Source organism: Sphaeroforma arctica (assembly GCF_001186125.1).
Source record: "Sphaeroforma arctica JP610 unplaced genomic scaffold supercont1.218, whole genome shotgun sequence".
NCBI classification, from domain to species: domain Eukaryota; class Ichthyosporea; order Ichthyophonida; genus Sphaeroforma; species Sphaeroforma arctica.
In genome coordinates this window covers 69,775-87,361 of record NW_014040340.1, presented here as the reverse complement: position 1 = coordinate 87,361, position 17,587 = coordinate 69,775, and the positions used below count along the sequence as shown (strand labels likewise).

General features: G+C 43.1%; 3 protein-coding genes across 3 annotated transcripts in view; all 3 read left to right on the top strand.

Moving 5' to 3' along the window:
* The window catches only part of SARC_04049 (hypothetical protein), a gene marked incomplete at its 5' end in the record, with an annotated part of 21,384 nt that extends 17,715 nt beyond the window's left edge, over nt 1-3,669 (top strand). The window contains 8 exons of the mRNA XM_014302146.1: nt 526-586; nt 911-978; nt 1,140-1,277; nt 1,703-1,840; nt 2,372-2,576; nt 2,950-3,074; nt 3,269-3,315; nt 3,527-3,669. Of these exons, the coding sequence (XP_014157621.1) occupies nt 526-586; nt 911-978; nt 1,140-1,277; nt 1,703-1,840; nt 2,372-2,576; nt 2,950-3,074; nt 3,269-3,315; nt 3,527-3,614 (870 nt within the window). The 3' untranslated portion in view covers nt 3,615-3,669. The remainder of the gene's footprint in view (nt 1-525; nt 587-910; nt 979-1,139; nt 1,278-1,702; nt 1,841-2,371; nt 2,577-2,949; nt 3,075-3,268; nt 3,316-3,526) is intronic.
* Nucleotides 3,670-5,240: 1,571 nt separating this feature from the next.
* On the top strand, nt 5,241-9,520 carry SARC_04048 (hypothetical protein). Its single transcript, XM_014302145.1, has 4 exons — nt 5,241-5,504; nt 6,072-6,233; nt 6,544-6,672; nt 6,960-9,520. The coding sequence occupies exons 1-4, from the start codon at nt 5,385-5,387 to the stop codon at nt 9,006-9,008; spliced, it is 2,460 nt and encodes an 819-aa protein (XP_014157620.1). The 5' UTR covers nt 5,241-5,384; the 3' UTR covers nt 9,009-9,520.
* Nucleotides 9,521-10,623: 1,103 nt separating this feature from the next.
* On the top strand, nt 10,624-16,489 carry SARC_04047 (atypical/RIO/RIO1 protein kinase). Its single transcript, XM_014302144.1, has 8 exons — nt 10,624-10,909; nt 12,437-12,615; nt 12,977-13,158; nt 13,565-13,759; nt 14,386-14,523; nt 14,983-15,193; nt 15,421-15,585; nt 15,944-16,489. The coding sequence occupies exons 1-8, from the start codon at nt 10,645-10,647 to the stop codon at nt 16,340-16,342; spliced, it is 1,734 nt and encodes a 577-aa protein (XP_014157619.1). The 5' UTR covers nt 10,624-10,644; the 3' UTR covers nt 16,343-16,489.
* The last annotated feature ends 1,098 nt before the right edge of the window (nt 16,490-17,587 follow it).

Genomic DNA, 17,587 nt, shown 5'->3' with positions numbered 1-17,587 from the left:
TATATATATTTACTACTATTACGTTTAGTTATAGTGTATATATATATATATATATATATATATATATATATATATATATATATATATATATATATGTGTGTGTGTGTGTGTGTGTGTGTCTATAGTATGCACGACGTAAACTTAAAATATCAAAAATGGGGCTAATAAACGCAGACCTGTATTAAAAATCGATGAGTGAAATTATCTGTCGTCGTAGCCCGATGTTGCACGTAGTTCGCATACAACAATCACAGACGAACGTACACGTATGACAACTAGTTGGGAAAGCCTTCGTAAACAATCTCGAACCTGTGCCTAAATGTTGTATTTGGATCAGTTCGTGTGCCTCTATTACTGTGCCATTGAGCGCTTCCCGACTGTGGTTGGATGGGTAGACGACTAAATGGAAGGACCTCGTATCAATTCTCTCGGGTTTAAACCACTCCCTGCTTTCACTTTTGTTCCGTCCTGGAGTGAAGGTTGATGGCTAACGTATTGTCCTTTTCCACTGTTCCCATTTCACAGGAGAACGCTGTCTACAACATCCTGCCAGATATAATCAGCAAACTGTCCAGTAAAAAAGAATGTATGTGTGCATAAGAATTCCTATGACCCGTTAAATGTACAGACTACAAAGTGACCTGTGGTCAGAACTGAGCTCCTTGTTGCCATGCTACGTAAGCACTCGCGTTGTTCATGTGTATCTCGTGCTCCTGCGTCTTAGTGTTTCAACTTCTTCACGAATGCTACATGCTGCAAGCTTTCGCCCATTCCTTGAGATTAAACTATATGGATAAGTATAGAAGTGCTCGTAAAATCACCATGGCGGTCAACGCCTATGCAATGGTGGCATCAATACGATGCGCATGATATACTTCCTGCTAATCCTTTCGTACTCCTATATCTGCAGCGATACCGATTGAGAAGTTCAGGCGGATAATGGAAAAACTACTCACATACATCGAAAGGGACAAACAGGTATGCAATCGTGTTCAAAGATAAATTGTTGTCACTATCCGCTGATATCAGACATACTAACAGCTTCCGAAGCAGATGAAATAATTGTTGTATGCACGTGTGTTTGAGATTTTCCTTCTCATGCTTTTTTCACGCTCAAATACCATCCCCAATGCACGCAGTCCGAATCCCTTATCGAGAAACTGTGCAAGAGATTCGAATCCACCTACGAGTACAGGCAATGGCGTGACTTGGCTTTCTGCCTCACAAAACTCAAGTTCACGCAAAAGGGCACGGAAAAGCTCATCCAGAATGAGAAGGTAAGAAATCTCGTCGTTTCATAAATGCGGACTGCAATGGCAGTATAGTGTCCTTGAAATGGGTTCCGATGTATTTGGAGCCTCCCGCTTGATTCTGTTTGAATTACAATGCCCTTAGTATTTGGTTTGGGCGTATGTAGGCTTCTCACCTGGTTCACTACAAGTGGAAGTTGTAGATATATTTTTTGATAATGTCAACGTTTTAAAGGCGAATTTAGTTTGTACCTCTAGCTTTTTGGTAAATTCCGCACCAAGTATGGTCTTCTTGAGCGAAGGCTAAGCCGTTTTGCGATGCTGGGGTCGAGTAGTATCTTGTTTGTCTCCTATCTAATATACTAGCGTGAGGTGATGCAGATACCTACTTTGAGTCTTTATCTGAAAGTACTAATGCCTTTTGGACTTTTTTTTTCTTTTTTCGACCACAGTGCTACATAGATAAGATGGGCGATGAAACTGTATACAAATGTTTCAAGGATATAGTCGCTCGGGTGAAGAAAAGCAAGCCCGAGACTAGGCCGGAGCTGGAGGAGTACGAATTACGACTTGAGGCTAAACATAAAGGGGTGTGTACTGATTCATGTGCTTATTTGATAGCTTGCTAATTTTGCTGTATTGCTTTGCGAGAAGACGTCGAGAGAGTGCGCTCTGCACCGTACGTGTGGTTGAGATGCTCGTCGTGTGCCTGTATGTATTCTAGTCCGCCAGCGATACTGTGCCTGTTTGTATTCTAGTCCGCCAGCGATACTGTGCCTGTTTGTATTCTAGTCCGCCAGCGATACTGTGCCTGCCGATACATTTCATTGTCGCGCACGAAACGAGCTGGATGATATAGCCTACGCTGGAGCATGTAGATATTCGTATATTGCGACAGCTATGTGTGTGCAATGACACAGCTGTGTGTGTATGTTTAACATGCCGGCTGTATATTTGTGGTACCTGGTTGGCTTTTCTATGGATTCCAATTTCATTGCTTATTTAAAGAAAACTATGCTACCAACACATTGCACATTCACCCACAATCCACTGAATACACGATTCGTATATACAATGCTGTACAATTAGTCTCATAAATAGCTGCACATTTAATATATCAGGATGCCGAGCTGACCACAGAGCAAGGGGACGAGGCCTATATGGACACTACCGAAGACACGCAACTCAAAACTGAGCAGACGGCCACGGACAGCCCCTCCGCTCCAGAGAAAGCGGATATGGATGTCGAGGCTTCACAAGGCTTCAACGATCTTACACAGACCCAACCCCCAGATATCCTCTCCACGCAGGCACTGGCGGAAGACGGTAAATGTGGTTTGCTGCACGAAAACTTGGTTTTAGGATTTTCGTGGGCCTTGATGACAGTGACGCGACCATGCTCTAAAGTACTCGCGTGTAGCTAGACCGTATTCTGCCGCATACTACAAACTGCCGTGATGTAGTTTCTAGATACAAGTTAATCAATCAATCATCGCACAGGCCGTGACTTTGATTCATCTGTCAGGTTTTTTCATTATCATTATACTTAGTTCTATTCATTGGATATGTAATCATGTTTCTCCCAGTTGGTATTGCGTCTTTCTATATCCATCACAGATTGCATCTATCTGGGGTACATACCAATGTACTCGCTTTCTTATGTGTCTTCATTCTTTGCATCATCCCACACTCGCTGCAGTGATCATGCAAGACGCTGTGCCAAGCGAAACAACCTACACGCCACAGACTGCCGTGAAAAGGCAACTGCCAGTGTCTTCTGATGACGAGGACATATATATGGTAGATGCCACTCAGCCCGAGAAGGTAAACTATAGTTGCTGTCATATGGGCGGGGGGTGTTGTCGTGCATATCGGGTCCAATAAATATTTATGTACGGGACAACCAGAGGCTGCTTTGTAAAACACGGGTGGTCTATTCGCACCCAAAAAAATGCTTTCTTATTTCTAATACTCCACACCCACTCACGCTTTGGTACTGCATACCCCATGCTTTACAGGCAAATGCAAGTCCGACCGACGCCTTCGATGGCGAGCTGGAAAACAGGTAATCAATAGGACGGAGCTTACATAATTGCTTCATATCTCGTGCGGTCGATACTGTTCTGTTTATATATTCCTCGCATCATGCACAGTTCAGCTCGGCGTTTTTTCCCGGTAAGTATCTCAGCACGTGTTTAAGAGTATACACCGTTTCATACTGTCTGCTAACTTGTATATCTAAGCATTCTTTCTCGCCTGACTTTCTCATACTGAAGGAATCCAAATATAGCGTCGGTACTCGAGACGGAGAAAAGGCCGACACGAACTCGGCGCACCCGTAACACGCGTGGTAGCGTCAGGTAAACTACCCGACGATCTATAGCTAATGAAATAAACAATTAAACACCATGGTGTACGGAATTTAATCTTTAAAATTGAACGTGGATCTTACATTGAGTCTACATACCCGGGATGTATCTTGTAGGTAATATGTGATTAGAACAACAAGCGAGGATCATTTGAATAGTTTGGAGGATTCAAATACGGAACGAGACCATCAATCTGTTTTGTATCAAATCAGATCCAATTCTCAACTTCCCGATATACCGAAGAAGCTGTGAAGTTTCAAAGACGCCAGCGTCGCATATGCTTGATGACTGGGCTATCGTTTGCGTGCCCCATGTCTCGTGTAGCGCTGGGCGGCGGGGCAGCCTAGGTTATCTACGCTTGTATGTAGCATACAACATTCACATGCGTATTAGGTATTGACTTTCTCAGTTTCCTGCACGCTGTACACTGATTGGAAAGTACCTTAAACTCGAGTTAAGAAAAAGGTTCTTTCTTGAAGGTGATGCTGGTAAAGACCTTGATCGCGAAATGAATGGCAGCTCCTCTCTAGGTCTGGTGGATCTGGGTCAAAGTCACATGCTTCCACCTTTTTCTTGGTACACTTCACATGTAGGAATGTATTGCGCGTAGCTAGTCCCCCAATTCCAACACTCGCTCGTATATCTTCGTATACTGGCCTCTACTATGGCCGGCAGCCTACGCTTCTGATTTTCCGCAGACAAGGAAATTTTTTAAATAGATGATATCGATCTCCCTACCATAAATAGAAGTAACACTCAGAACTACAAGCGTGCTCATATCTGCTTCACATTTTCCGACTTTCTTGGAGTCGACGTTGATCCCGGCGTGAATTGCACCAATTTGATCTAATAGAAAACCGTAAATATGTGGCACTGTCATTTTAAACAGAATATAATTATATACAACTCTCAATTCACATTTAAACAATGCAATGCAAGTATCTGTTCATCATCTGCAGTTCCTGTATGCGCTGCCAATTACATTTAACTCGCGGACAATGATACATAGGGCGAGAAAACTAGAGCAATGTTTTATTACTTCACTCGCGGCATTCGATCCGAACCAATTTAAAGGTGTTGTATGTCAATAACAATCTTGGACTATGGTTTTCCGAGAAAAGGGTGAACTGTTGAGCTAAGCATTCTTACTCAGTCGAAGTGGAATTACAGCAAATATATTTTTAAAAAGGCTTCGGGATATATTTAAAGTGTCAGAGACCGTTTGTGTGGGTTCGACCTTGTGATATAATGAATCACTCGAACGATCATATTTATCAGTACTACGGGCATCATCTGTTATGAGTGCGGACTTGATGAGTGGTGTTAGACAGTAGAGACTAGAGAGAGAGAGCCTGAGATGACTCCGCCAGAGGAGCCGGGAAAGGAGAACGAAATAAAAACAAACGGAAAATGCCTCAGATTTTGGGTAAATGCAGAGAATCTATTGGTGTTGGGCTCAGCAACAGCTCAAATACAGACATTTCAAATTCACTGGAATGTACCAATTCAAAATTTGTGATAAAGTAGTGTCTGATCTGTGGTTATCTCGACATGGACTGTATTATCACAAAAACATAGCACACTGCCAGAGATACACACACGCACTCGTACAGGCTAGTCACACGAGCAGCGGACCATCTGATTTGATTAGCGCTGTTACTACCACTGAAGGATTGCATGATACGAGTACTCTGTCACCTGATTCAAACGATAGAGATGCGCTCTCTACATTGGCATTCAATTTAGATCAGGGAATAGGGCGTGAATGAGTACGTCAGTATATCATTCGAATATGTTGTACCTTCAACATGGAGGTGGAGAAGCTGAATTGCGACGTGAATTGATAGTTGATCACGATGAGACAAAACTGCTTCGGCCATTTCGGGTGAGTCTGCATCTGATCGCATACCGATCTCGTGCATTGAACATTCAGATGGAAAAGCATACATACCGAAAAATTAAGTCTAAGAACAAATGCACGCAGTATAAGTGAGTGACTTCAATGTGCTGGACTTCTAGGTATTATACCATGCGTATATGACACCATTTTACACGATACCTATTGAGTATAGAGCAACCAAGAAAAGTGGTATGAGTCTATGACATCATCTCGTGATGTGTTCGTAACTTCTTTCAGCAAGTGTTCATATTGTTCTGCTGTTGCAGAGTGCGTTGCTTTTTATGATGAAAGTATTGCGCTTCTGGTTCACGCTGAGCCCAACGTGATCTATCACCGTATAGCAGGTGTTAGTATATGGTAAAAAAAAGAGCTCAGTCTGATTTTTACACTATCAAAACCGGTTTCAACTTTGCACTTGTGTGTGAAACGCCCGGTAGACCTTATTGATGAAATTAACTGGACTTTGCCTGGTACCAGAATATCGTAAGGACATATTGACTGCCACAATCTCAAGTACTGTGTATTGTTTGTAAATCTCGCTTTTGTACCTAGATACTGGCATCTCTGCTGCAAGAAGTGAAGAAGATGTTTCAAGAGCATAGGTCATCCGAAATTGAGAACCTATATCAGTTATTTGCAGCATACGGTGGACCTGTCATCATAGTGCTTGATTTGACTCTACAAGATAGTGGCCGCTGCAGCAAGGTGTATCAGGTAAGAATACGAATATGCTATTGCGTTTTCTGATAATCCAACACTGAATTTCAGCATGCAATTTTCTTACCTATCATAAATGTGGACAATGTGTTCTGGGTACTGAATTTACCGTATTCAAAAACATCGAATTGAGATGTATGTGCTGTCGATGAACTACATAACTTAAAAAAGTATATCTTCGATTGCTTATAAAAACTAACCCTTAATGTAAGCATCATTTTAGTATGTAGCAATAAATTCAGACGCTGTAACATTGCATGGTGCTACGCCTGAAGCTACTAACTATTCATTCATCAATCGGCCGAAGTCAATGAGGAATATCGCCAACCAGAAGATCAGGCTACTGAGATCGCAGATGACCAGGCACGCCCACAAAGGTGCACCGCCGGATGTAATGCGCGACATCGACAACTCGGAGCTAAATCATTGGGACAATGTAAGTCTCCACAATTGCATAAAAGTTCTGAGGTTGAGTTGAATGCTGTGCAACTTTGTTTCAATGATAAATGCAGCTCGCCCAACAGTTTGATTGGTTTGGTGAGTAGTGCCGCGACTCTTGTACTAAGGTCTCACACACACACAAGCGTGGCTTTAGTGTATCCGCCAGATGAAAAACAATGCTTGTGAAATCATTGCACGGAAACTGAAATCAAGAGCGTGTCGTGCACCATGTCCTACATTCTTTCTCAGCTTTCAGTACGCATTTCCCTTGTCTTTCTTCAGCTTTGCGATAGTACCGATGTAGTAACAGCCCGAACGCTACACGACCGTTTCGATGATCTCATCCACGGGCTGATGTGCCCATCGGCCTCACTAAGCGACCTGGAGTTGGCGATACGACGTTTGCGTATATTTCTAACCTTCGAGATAGACAGTCTTGGCCTGGAATCATCGACCGCTGTTCTCACACGCGAGCTCTCCCACTGCAGTCTGGGACATAGCTCGTTCAGCAATGACAGTACTGATGTGCGTGTGTCCGTAGGAAGTGTGGGTGGAATGCCTCAGATACGCGCATGCGCAAATACCAGTTTTGAGGATTCCTTCAATGCTGATGATGGTTCCATCAATCGCAACGGAAGGGGTGCGGTTAATTGTATGCCGTTGGTTATGTCGCATGAAGACCTGACCCACACGACCAGAAGTAGTCTCAGTAGTACGTACACGTCGTCTCATTCGTCGGGGAACGGCCTGGAGTATTTTGGATCTTCGAATACATCGGCCTCGGGTAACACACCTGTGCTGCAATCGCACTCGTCGTACGTGGGTGAAGCCGGCAAGGGCGCCTACAGAACACAGCAAATGCACCAATCCCAAAACCAGCGATTAATGATGCAACAAAATTGGGGTACTAACGACGAATTTGATGATTTGTGTGACGCTGATAGCTTTTCTCAGCATGCCGATGGCAACTGGCTGAGCAAAACTGAGCTACCTCGCCGACCATTCAAGTCGCGCGAATGTGACTTCTTCAAGCAGGGTAAATGTAGCAAGGAAGTCTGCAATTTCGCACACGGTAACAAGGAGAAAGATTGGTGGACCGCTTTATACCAAGGCATGATTCCATGTAAAACCCCTGGGTGTCTGGGCCGTGCCAACGGGTGTCTGAGTGCGCACTCGCCAGATGAGCAGCTCGCAAGTAAGTTCCGCTACGAAGATACAGTGAACACCGTTACAGTACAGCCTGGTCGTGGGGATAGAGTGGGGAGCGAATGGTCCAATGGAGGTGTCGGTATGTCCCCCCAGAACGCTGGCGGTGCGATTAGTCAATATGGAACGCATAGAAATGTATATATTACTCAGAGCAACGAAGCTTCCGCCACGGCCTTGCTCGGTGACAATCCCGGCGTATCCAATATGCAAGATGGGCTTAGTAGCCATGGCGGGAAGTTGAATACGCCGGCATGTGCCTCTCACGGATTGTATAGTTGGGATGATCCGCAGGCGTCTTCACCTCATGACAGCCACAACTGGCTGGGTAAGAACGATCTCCCACGCCCTTTCCGGTCTAAGAAGTGCGATTTCTTTGCCTCGAGTGGTCTGTGTATCAAACCAGTATGCAATTATGCGCACGACAAGACCGAGATGTTATTTTGGAGCGATCTCTTCCAGACAATGTTCCGATGTAACAATAAGGGCTGCACCGGCAAAGGTTTGACCACAGACAGAGTGAAATTCGTATGCACTTACTCCCACTCCCCTGAGGAGCAACTCAGCAACATGCAGGCCTACGAGACTGCTGTGGCGAATGCGAAGGTCTACTCTCGCCAGCCGCCTGGAACTAGTGGTGGCAACGGAACATCCGCCAATGGGTCTGCTGATACTACCAACAGCACACCCAACCAGAACGATTCCTGTGTACAGCCGCAGCAACAGCAATTTAGAACACAGAGGCTCGGGGGCCGAGAGGATAGTGAGGCCATGCAGCCTGGCAGCAAGAATACTGCCATGATAGGTCGAGCAATGTGGACAGGGGCATCCGCGACTGTACATCCGCAACAAATGCAGCACTACACGCACCAGCAAACCCCCTTTAACCTGGCCGGCACCAGCGTCAACCTGAGCGAGCGCTTAGGAAGCTCAGGTGGAGAGCCGACCTATAGTATGAATGGCCTGGGCACTGCAACAAACAAAGGGGCTGGAAGTCACAGAGGAGATGCCATGGTCAACGGAAATAGCGCACCGTGCCGTCCGGAGTACACTCTCTCGTCGGACCACATTGGTGTTAAGGACGTGTATAAGTCAGATGGGTCGGGTTATGGAATGCGGTGGTAGCTGCAATGGGTGCTGAGTGGGTTATGGCCCGAGAAGGCTAGCACCGTTGATGGAGTTGGTTATCGGCCTGTTCCTCTTACCTTGGAATAGGAGAAGCAAAAGTGCTGGTGGTTGTACAAAGTGCACGACTGTGCAGACTGTGCCACTTGATAAGAATGTGAATAGATCTATGCCAAAAATGAAAACATTGGCGTGCCTATAGTGAGTACACGGGGTGATGTGCCGTGTTAGTTAGGAATTCGGTACAGAATTGAATAGTAGTGATTTTGTTTATAGAAACTATGGGAGTGTAAAGAGCGAAGCGAGGAATATTGCCTTAAAATAGAAACCGCTTCCGAAGTGTCACATCTGAGGGGATACAGATGTATTGTCCGCTATTTTCTGAGGTTTCTCAGACAACAGAAGAGTGGGATATGTTTGGGGAGGTGACAGTAGTAAGTAAATGGTATGATTATGGTATGGAATATGATAAAAAGGATTGTGAAATATAATAAATTAAAAAAGTATTACTGACCTTTGAATTAATTTGATAGTATAGAGACTACAGTAAAGGGAATATTAAGGATGACGAGAAGTAATAAATGAAATTATTACTGTTGACCCCTTGATTTAATTTGCAACCAAAATTCCCTAAATGTACAAGAAGTATGAATACGTATAATGTGAGCACTTCTCACTCAATAGTGGCGAGTGCGCACAGTATAAGTGCTTCATACTCCTGAGGAAAGTTACATTTTCATATTGAAAACTGGCGCAAAACCCCTCGCCGTGACCTTATACATCATCGTAGTGTAGAGATGAACACTCTTTGTGCTGAAATAGCGGGATATGCTCAGCGTTGAGAAATATGAATTCAGACGTTTTTGGAAAGGCCTTAAATACTGTATTGTGCAAATGTAATTTCGACAGGACGAAATAAAGGCTAGTTTACAGACCTATGGCTTGCAGCTATGCAGTAATGTCTGAAGTGTGAAACCAAGAATATATAAACACGGTGGTGTGCAACTCGCGGTGCCTATAGCACACCCATGTATACCATACTCATGAAATATTCGAACATGGTCATATGAAGCTGAAGACCAGTATGAGGTCACCTCTTCATCATACCCTACCAGCTCAGACTATTGAGACCCAGAACAATGCCACAGTCTTCAACTAGAGTTGAAACGTAATTACTGGTACTTATCGAATTTATTTTTCAATCTCTGGTCTCGCTATCATGACATTAAATGAGTCTTACAATTTTGTAATTTTTTTTTAAACTCTGTATATAGTACGGTGCAAGAGACCTGACAGTACGGTGGTTAAGACACAAGTAATACTTGCTGTGATAAAGTGGGTAAATAAACGCTGTGGTCAATATTAGTAGTATTTGGTGTAACGATCTGAACACGTATGTCTTTCATAGAGAGAGAGAGAGAGCGGATTTTAGACTGTAGCAGCGCAGGCTGTGCAGCGGTGCAGCGACATTACTTTTGTGGCTGTCATCACTTATTTTTCGAAGCGAATCAGAATTGAATGCGGGAAAGCACATGCCGTGAATTTTTAGTATGACTCACAAGAAGCTAAAAACAAGTTGAATAGGCCTGTGAGTATCAGTATACGCTGCATCTGTGTGACATATTCTAATAGGGTGATGCCAACCCTTGGTTTGGACCAAGCCGAGTCTGCTAATATAAGTACTATGACTGCCATAGAAAAGACTGTGCCTGAAAGCACGGATATTGCTGAAAACACTACTCAGGAATATGATTACGGAGATGAAGATGACGATTACTATGACGACAGTACTGAGGTAGATGAGATAGCTCTCGGCATTGAGCAGGAAGCGTTTATGCGCTATGGAGATCCCAATGATTTTGTAATCCAAGGCAGTGGACAGCAAGCAAACCCTGCACACGGTATGTTTAGTGCCGAGTTTTGTGCCATTGAAATGTCTGTGAACTATTATATTTAATTAGTACGGGGGTTTATGTGCTAAACGGGGCGATTGTAGCACTTAAGACTAAACAGGCTACTTAAACGTATTTAGCACGACGTGAGTCTCTCACGCGCCTACTGTATTAGTGCTGAGGTACATGCTGGGGATATTGAGGGGCAAATCAATTGAGAAATATCGATGGTTCGGTTAGAACCAGTGGAGTATTGTATGAGTGTCCACCCATTACCCTTATTGGGCAACTGTAGTCCAAATACATATAGTTATACTATACCTCCTCTCTGGCTTTCATACGCAATAAGCTATTTATTTGACATAACGATCAAATGGGATAGTAATCACCTCCGCTAGTTATCGGATACAATACTGAGTTTATGGGGACAAACGCATCTGCTTGTCTTTTCCATATACAAAATGTATATATGTAAGTATATCTATATACATATATATAAATATATATATATATATATATAGTGTGTGTGTGTGGGTGTGTGAATACGTGGGTGTGGGTGGGTGGGTGTGTCTGTGTATATGTACATGGCTGTATGTACATATATATATATATATATGAGTGTGTGAGTGTGGCTGTATATGTATGTATGTGCATGTGTATGTAATTATTCCTGCGTAACGATCTAATAAGCATGTATGTATATGAATATAAATATATATAACATATATATATGTATATATATATAAATATGTATGCATATGTATATATATTATATATATGTATGATAGTATCTATGTATCTATGTATATATATATATATATATACATATATATATATACGTACATATATATCTAGCCCTATATATATTATATATATCTATATATATATATATATACATATATATATATATATCTATGTATTCTTTACATACGCATATTATATCTGTATTTATATATTTCTGCATGTCTGTTTTTTGTATTTATATTTATTATATATATATATATATATATATATGTGTGTGTGTGTGTGTGTGTGTATGTATATATATATCTATTTATATATATATGTGTGTGTATATATATGTGTGGATATGTATATGTGCATGTATATCTATATAAGTGTGTATTTATATGCATATATATATATGGGTGTGTGGGTTTGGGTGTGTTTGTTGATATATTATTATTATTATTTATATATGTATATAAGTATACATGATGACGTATGTGATTATGTATGTGTTTGTGTATGTGTATGATTTTACGTACAATATTGTGTCTTTGTACCTCCCTGCTTGCTACGTTCCTCTTCTAAACTTTACATCCGCGTGAGTTGGAATGGCACCAAACCAAGTTGACTGAAAACATACATTTCGATATTGCAGTATGCCTATTTGTGATGCGTGATACTTTGCTGTATTTTTATATCGGCTTGCCAATCAGTACACTTGGGATCTGTTCGCTTGCAGAGGAATGGTTTTCTCCCCAAACATTACTGACAATCAACATCATTCCCGCTTATAACTATGGTTTATAGCCGGCGCTGGTGGAAAGCGTATGCAACCGCAGGAACAGACGTTGAGGAAATACTACAATAAAATCAATGTGGAAACTAATCTGTCGAAAGGCGCTACATCGAAGCTCTCCAGTGGGAAGGGCTCGGATTCCTCATCATATCGTACATCTGACAAAGCCGATAGGGCTACAACAGAACAGGCAAGTCACACACTTGTTATATCTCTACTAAAGTAGTGGTACACATACATTTGAACGACACATACAGTGCACGAGCAAGAGCTGTTCGACATACTCGTACTCACATGCCTTTCCCTTGGTTGTTCAGTTGCTGATCATAGGTTTAAGTTATAGGGGTAACGTCTTGTGACGTAGCGTATATTGACACTTGTGGGATTGCGCTGGGATGGGCAAACTTTATTGTGTTCATGTACTACAACCCTGGGGAGGGGTTTTCTTTTAATGCGTATTGAGTTTAACTACCCACCATGGCAGCAATCGAATCAGGATGGTTTGGACCAAGTTTTCAACCGACTTACTGTCTTATCTATACTATCCTCAGGTTCTAGACCCCAGAACACGTATGATTTTATTTAAAATGATGTCAGCGGGCGTCTTTAATGAGATACACGGGTGCGTGTCAACAGGAAAGGAAGCGAATGTGTACCATGCTTTCACGGAAGACAGGGACGCGGAGTTTGCCATCAAAGTGTACAAAACCTCCATTCTGGTCTTCAAAGACAGGTATGTATCATACCCAGTCGGGCTGTTTGTGTCAAATGCTCTTCGCACGTGAATCTTTCTTCCGAATAGGGTCTGTTCTCTTTGTTAACGTGTCCACGTACTAGTATCACATAGCATGCCAATGCTTTACCAGTGACGATGTGAGCTCAATGAATTTCGATGTGCCCGATGGTACATCCGCTCTTGCGGTTGTATACGCCAGTCCTGTCTGGCACCAGAATTGTAGCCGGGTACAGGAATCCGCAACTAGTCTATAGTCCTTCCCGATGCGTTGCACACACAACAATTAATACCACCAGCGAATCATAATCACAGTTGCATGTATAACGTCCTACACACATATATATACGCTGTGCTACACGGACAGTCTGAACCCTTCGCCCCCTCTTTCTTACTACTTGTGCAGAGATCGCTATGTGTCGGGAGAGTTTCGTTTCCGTAAAGGTTACTGCGCCTCTAATCCGAGGAAGATGGTAAAGTTGTGGGCGGAGAAAGAAATGCGTAACTACATACGATTATTTCAGGCGGGCATCCCCACCCCCCGGATGATTATGCTAAGGCAGCATGTCTTGGTCATGGAGTTCCTGGGCAAGGACGGCTGGTGAGTGGGACAATGGAGACCCAATTCGAGTAGTTAGGGGTCGGTGTGCATTCGATTAACTTCAATATTCTGTTACATACATTGTACAGGTTATTGGCGTCGGTTGCATGTGTGCGTGTGCATGAGCGTGTGTGGTCGTAGGGTGTTTGCATTTTGCATTCGAGCGTAGACATGATCTGTGTTCACACTCACGAAGGCAGTAATATTGTATGTCTTTTGTTCGTTAAATTTGCTAGTGTGATGTGTGGGGTGTGGGTGGCTATGTGCCTTTGGCGTTTCAAGGTCACACTTTCCTATATTCCGCAACTGTGCAATGTGGATCACAATGTGTTGTATAGCCTGAATAAACCTAGATGCTGTATGAGGTTACTTATTGATAGCTGCACTCGTCGCCATCGAGAGTGGCATATGTTTTGCGTATTGATACGCGGAAATGCGCATGAACTACCCGTTTGAAATTACCCACTTTAAACCATGAAGGCGAGTCTGTCCCGTATCGGGTGTCCAATTTCTCTTGAATTGGGCATGAGAACAGTGTGTATCGTTTTGCGCTAGTCATGTATTGTTGTGAGTGAGTCACTCAGCGTCTTGCTGTTCACACCAGTTCACCTATTTCACCAAAACAGGGCTGCACCCCGACTAAAGGATGCGACCATCAGCGCCGACAGACACCGATCACTGTACATGCAGTGCGTCAAGGACATGCGCAAGATGTTCCACGTCTGTAAGCTGGTCCATGGAGATCTCAGTGAATACAATCTTCTGTAAGTCGAAGATGGACCTTTTGCGTAGTTGGCATTAGATTCAAATGATGTTGAATGTACTTCGGGAATACAATGCCGAGTGTATGTCGAAGGCGTGTGCGTAAATTAATCGATATTGATGTCAGATTATTAGTGGAACGTTCAGCGAGCATGAATTTTCCTGTAGAATATATAGGACAACTTGTGCGCGATTAAGTACAATGAGCTCGCATCGACGAGACTGTGCATGTAATGACTGCTCAGATGTCGATTTGTTCATCATCAGTTGTCCGCCATGGTGTTTCTAAGCGCACTAGGAGTCAAACAGAGGCAGCGTAATGCCTTGTCATGACAGTGTCATGCATTTTGACATGCTTTGAGAATTGTGTAGAGTTAATCTTTATTACAACCTCCGTGTTGGGGTGCTTTTATATTACGTAGAACTGATCTTTATTACAACCTCCGTGTTACATTGTTCAGGTACTGGAAGCAGCAGCTGTACTTCATCGATGTGTCACAATCTGTGGAGCATGAGCATCCCCGCGCATTGGACTTTCTGCGCAAAGATTGTTCGAATATCACAGCCTTCTTCAAAAAGAATGGAGTGGATGTAATGTCCATGCGCGAGCTGTTTGAATTCGTAACCGATCCTAACCTGCAAGACGAGCACATAGACGAGTACTTAGAAAAGGTTGGCCACATCATATATGGCGAGATCGCTTTTGTTCTTCGAAAAGTTTTATGTTTTTTGCAATGCTCGGAATGTGCCACTTCCCTGTAGGTTCTTGTTATTCAGGTCTGTATTCCTAAATCTGTATTGCCATGGCCCATCGAGTCAAAATCCTAAAACCCGTTTTGGGCTGAATGAAATGCGATAGAACTAACAGAAATTCGCATGAACATCTTATCGATGGATAGGCGCAAGAGAAGATTGCGGCACGGGGAGACGAAACAGCTGAGGATAAAGTGGCAGAGGCTGTGTTCCAACATGCGTACATACCACGTACATTAGATGATGTAGTGGACTTCGAACGAGATCATGAGCGCATGCAACGGGCGGCCAAGTCGGGAGAGACTGTCGACGTATGTCTGTTGTTGAATGTACATGTTTCTGTTATTGCATATATGGCTGAGTATTCTATTTGTTGTGCGCGTGGTTGTCGATCCATGTGTATGAGTGTGTGGGCATCAAATAAAAGAACACCTCTTATGTTGTGATAGCATGGTGCGATGAACATAGCGATGAGCTATTGTGACAGAGCTGGCTCTGCTACGCATTTGTGCATGTTGGATGAGGCTTACGCTATACAGGAAGCACGGTGATGGACTGCTTTACCCATTGCTCATTTACGATGTATGCGGGAAATATTCATCCATCATGTCATGCTTTTTTATAAACCACGGTATCTTCGCTAATACTCTTGTGCACCTCTGTCCACAGCTTATATACGCTAAAATTCTGGGCCTTGAAGATACGCCCGACAACAAAACTAACACACCCCAAAAGAAGGATGCAAAAGATATACAGTCACAGACGTCAAAGCTCGAGATGTCGCAAATAGAAACCAGTCGAACTCAAGATTCGGTGGAAAGTGATAGTGATGCAGAATCGATTTCAGGAAAAGGCTCTGAGAGTGAAGGGGAAAGTGGAGATGACAGCGACAGTGAAACGGGTAAGGCGTGGGTGGAGCGTCCACCGAAGATGAGTGCTGAGGAGAAGAAGGCTCTAAAGCGCGCACACAAGAAGGAGGTAAAGGACGACAACAAGGAGAAGCGCAAGGGGAAGATGCCCAAGAAAGCCAAAAAACGGAGGGAGAAAACCACAACCACTAAGAAATGAGCAGTCGTCCCGTCGCATGTTCCCAAATTTAATAAATTGTACGATTGCTTTCCTCGTTGAATGCAGACCGTTCTTGTCTGTAATCCCCGTGGGGTCTGTCGCAGGTGATCATTGATGCTCCAAAACAGAGACATTTATCTTTTTACGCCTGCTGGGTGGACTAGGGGCATTAGACTTTTGATTATTCGACGCACACAGCTCAGCCTCTATAAAGAAAACTTCAGGAGGGGTGCCCTTATGACGGCTTAATTGTTTGATACGAGTCAAAGTTTTGCACTCTTGTCAGTACAAAAATACCTTAGGACTGTCATAATACCCTAGCTCTCTTCGACAGTACATAACCATGCCCGATAATTTCCTTCCGTTCTCCAATCATTGGCTTCAGTGCACCATCATGATCACAGTGGTTTTTATAGTGGTTGGGTTGGGTGGTGGTGTTATTATTTGAGTAGAAATGAAGGAAGCCATCCACCGGAATGTATTTGAAGTGCTCGAATTTTTAAACATGAAGGGACTTGATTAATATTTGGTCGTTTTAAATGTTATATTGGCCAAAAAGTGATTGGGAGCACGCCTGCCCAATTCCTGCGCTAAACCAATGAAGTAGCTACGAATGTCGAGGGTAGTTTGTTTGGGGTGTAGCGTTTTTCACCCATTAGCTCGCATGTTTGATGGTCTACGGCGCCGTCGGGAAAAAAGTATCAAACGCAATCAGACACAAAACGTTTTACGCTGTGGCTACGAATTGAGTGCAAAAGAAAATGTCTTTGGTCATTTTCTGGGTCGGGTGTGGCTACGGCTTGAGCTCGTGGTGGCTACTGTTTGAATTCGTAGTCGCTACGCTGTGGTTTTGTTTTTCCTACTGCATGTGTATTCTTCTATAGCTTGTGTGCGTTTGTATCCTACTATATGCACGTATATGGTTACACAATTTAAGGTCAATACTTACATTCATGTAGGGACGATGTTCAACCGACCATATGTGCAGTAGTAGTACATAGGGTCTTTGGTCGCTAAAATGACATGTATCAATTAAATTCTATATTAAAAAAACATGTGTTCCTCATGGAAAAATTAAGGTTGTTGGGCCTAAACTAAGCACACGTTTAGAGTTCACAGGGCACGTGACTGCTGTTCAAGGGGGAAACTGCTAGTGCTATGGTTATAGTACGCGTGTGGCTGTTTCAAATCAATTGTATTGTTGTATCATACTAGTGTTCACCTAAGATAAACTGAGAGTTAACC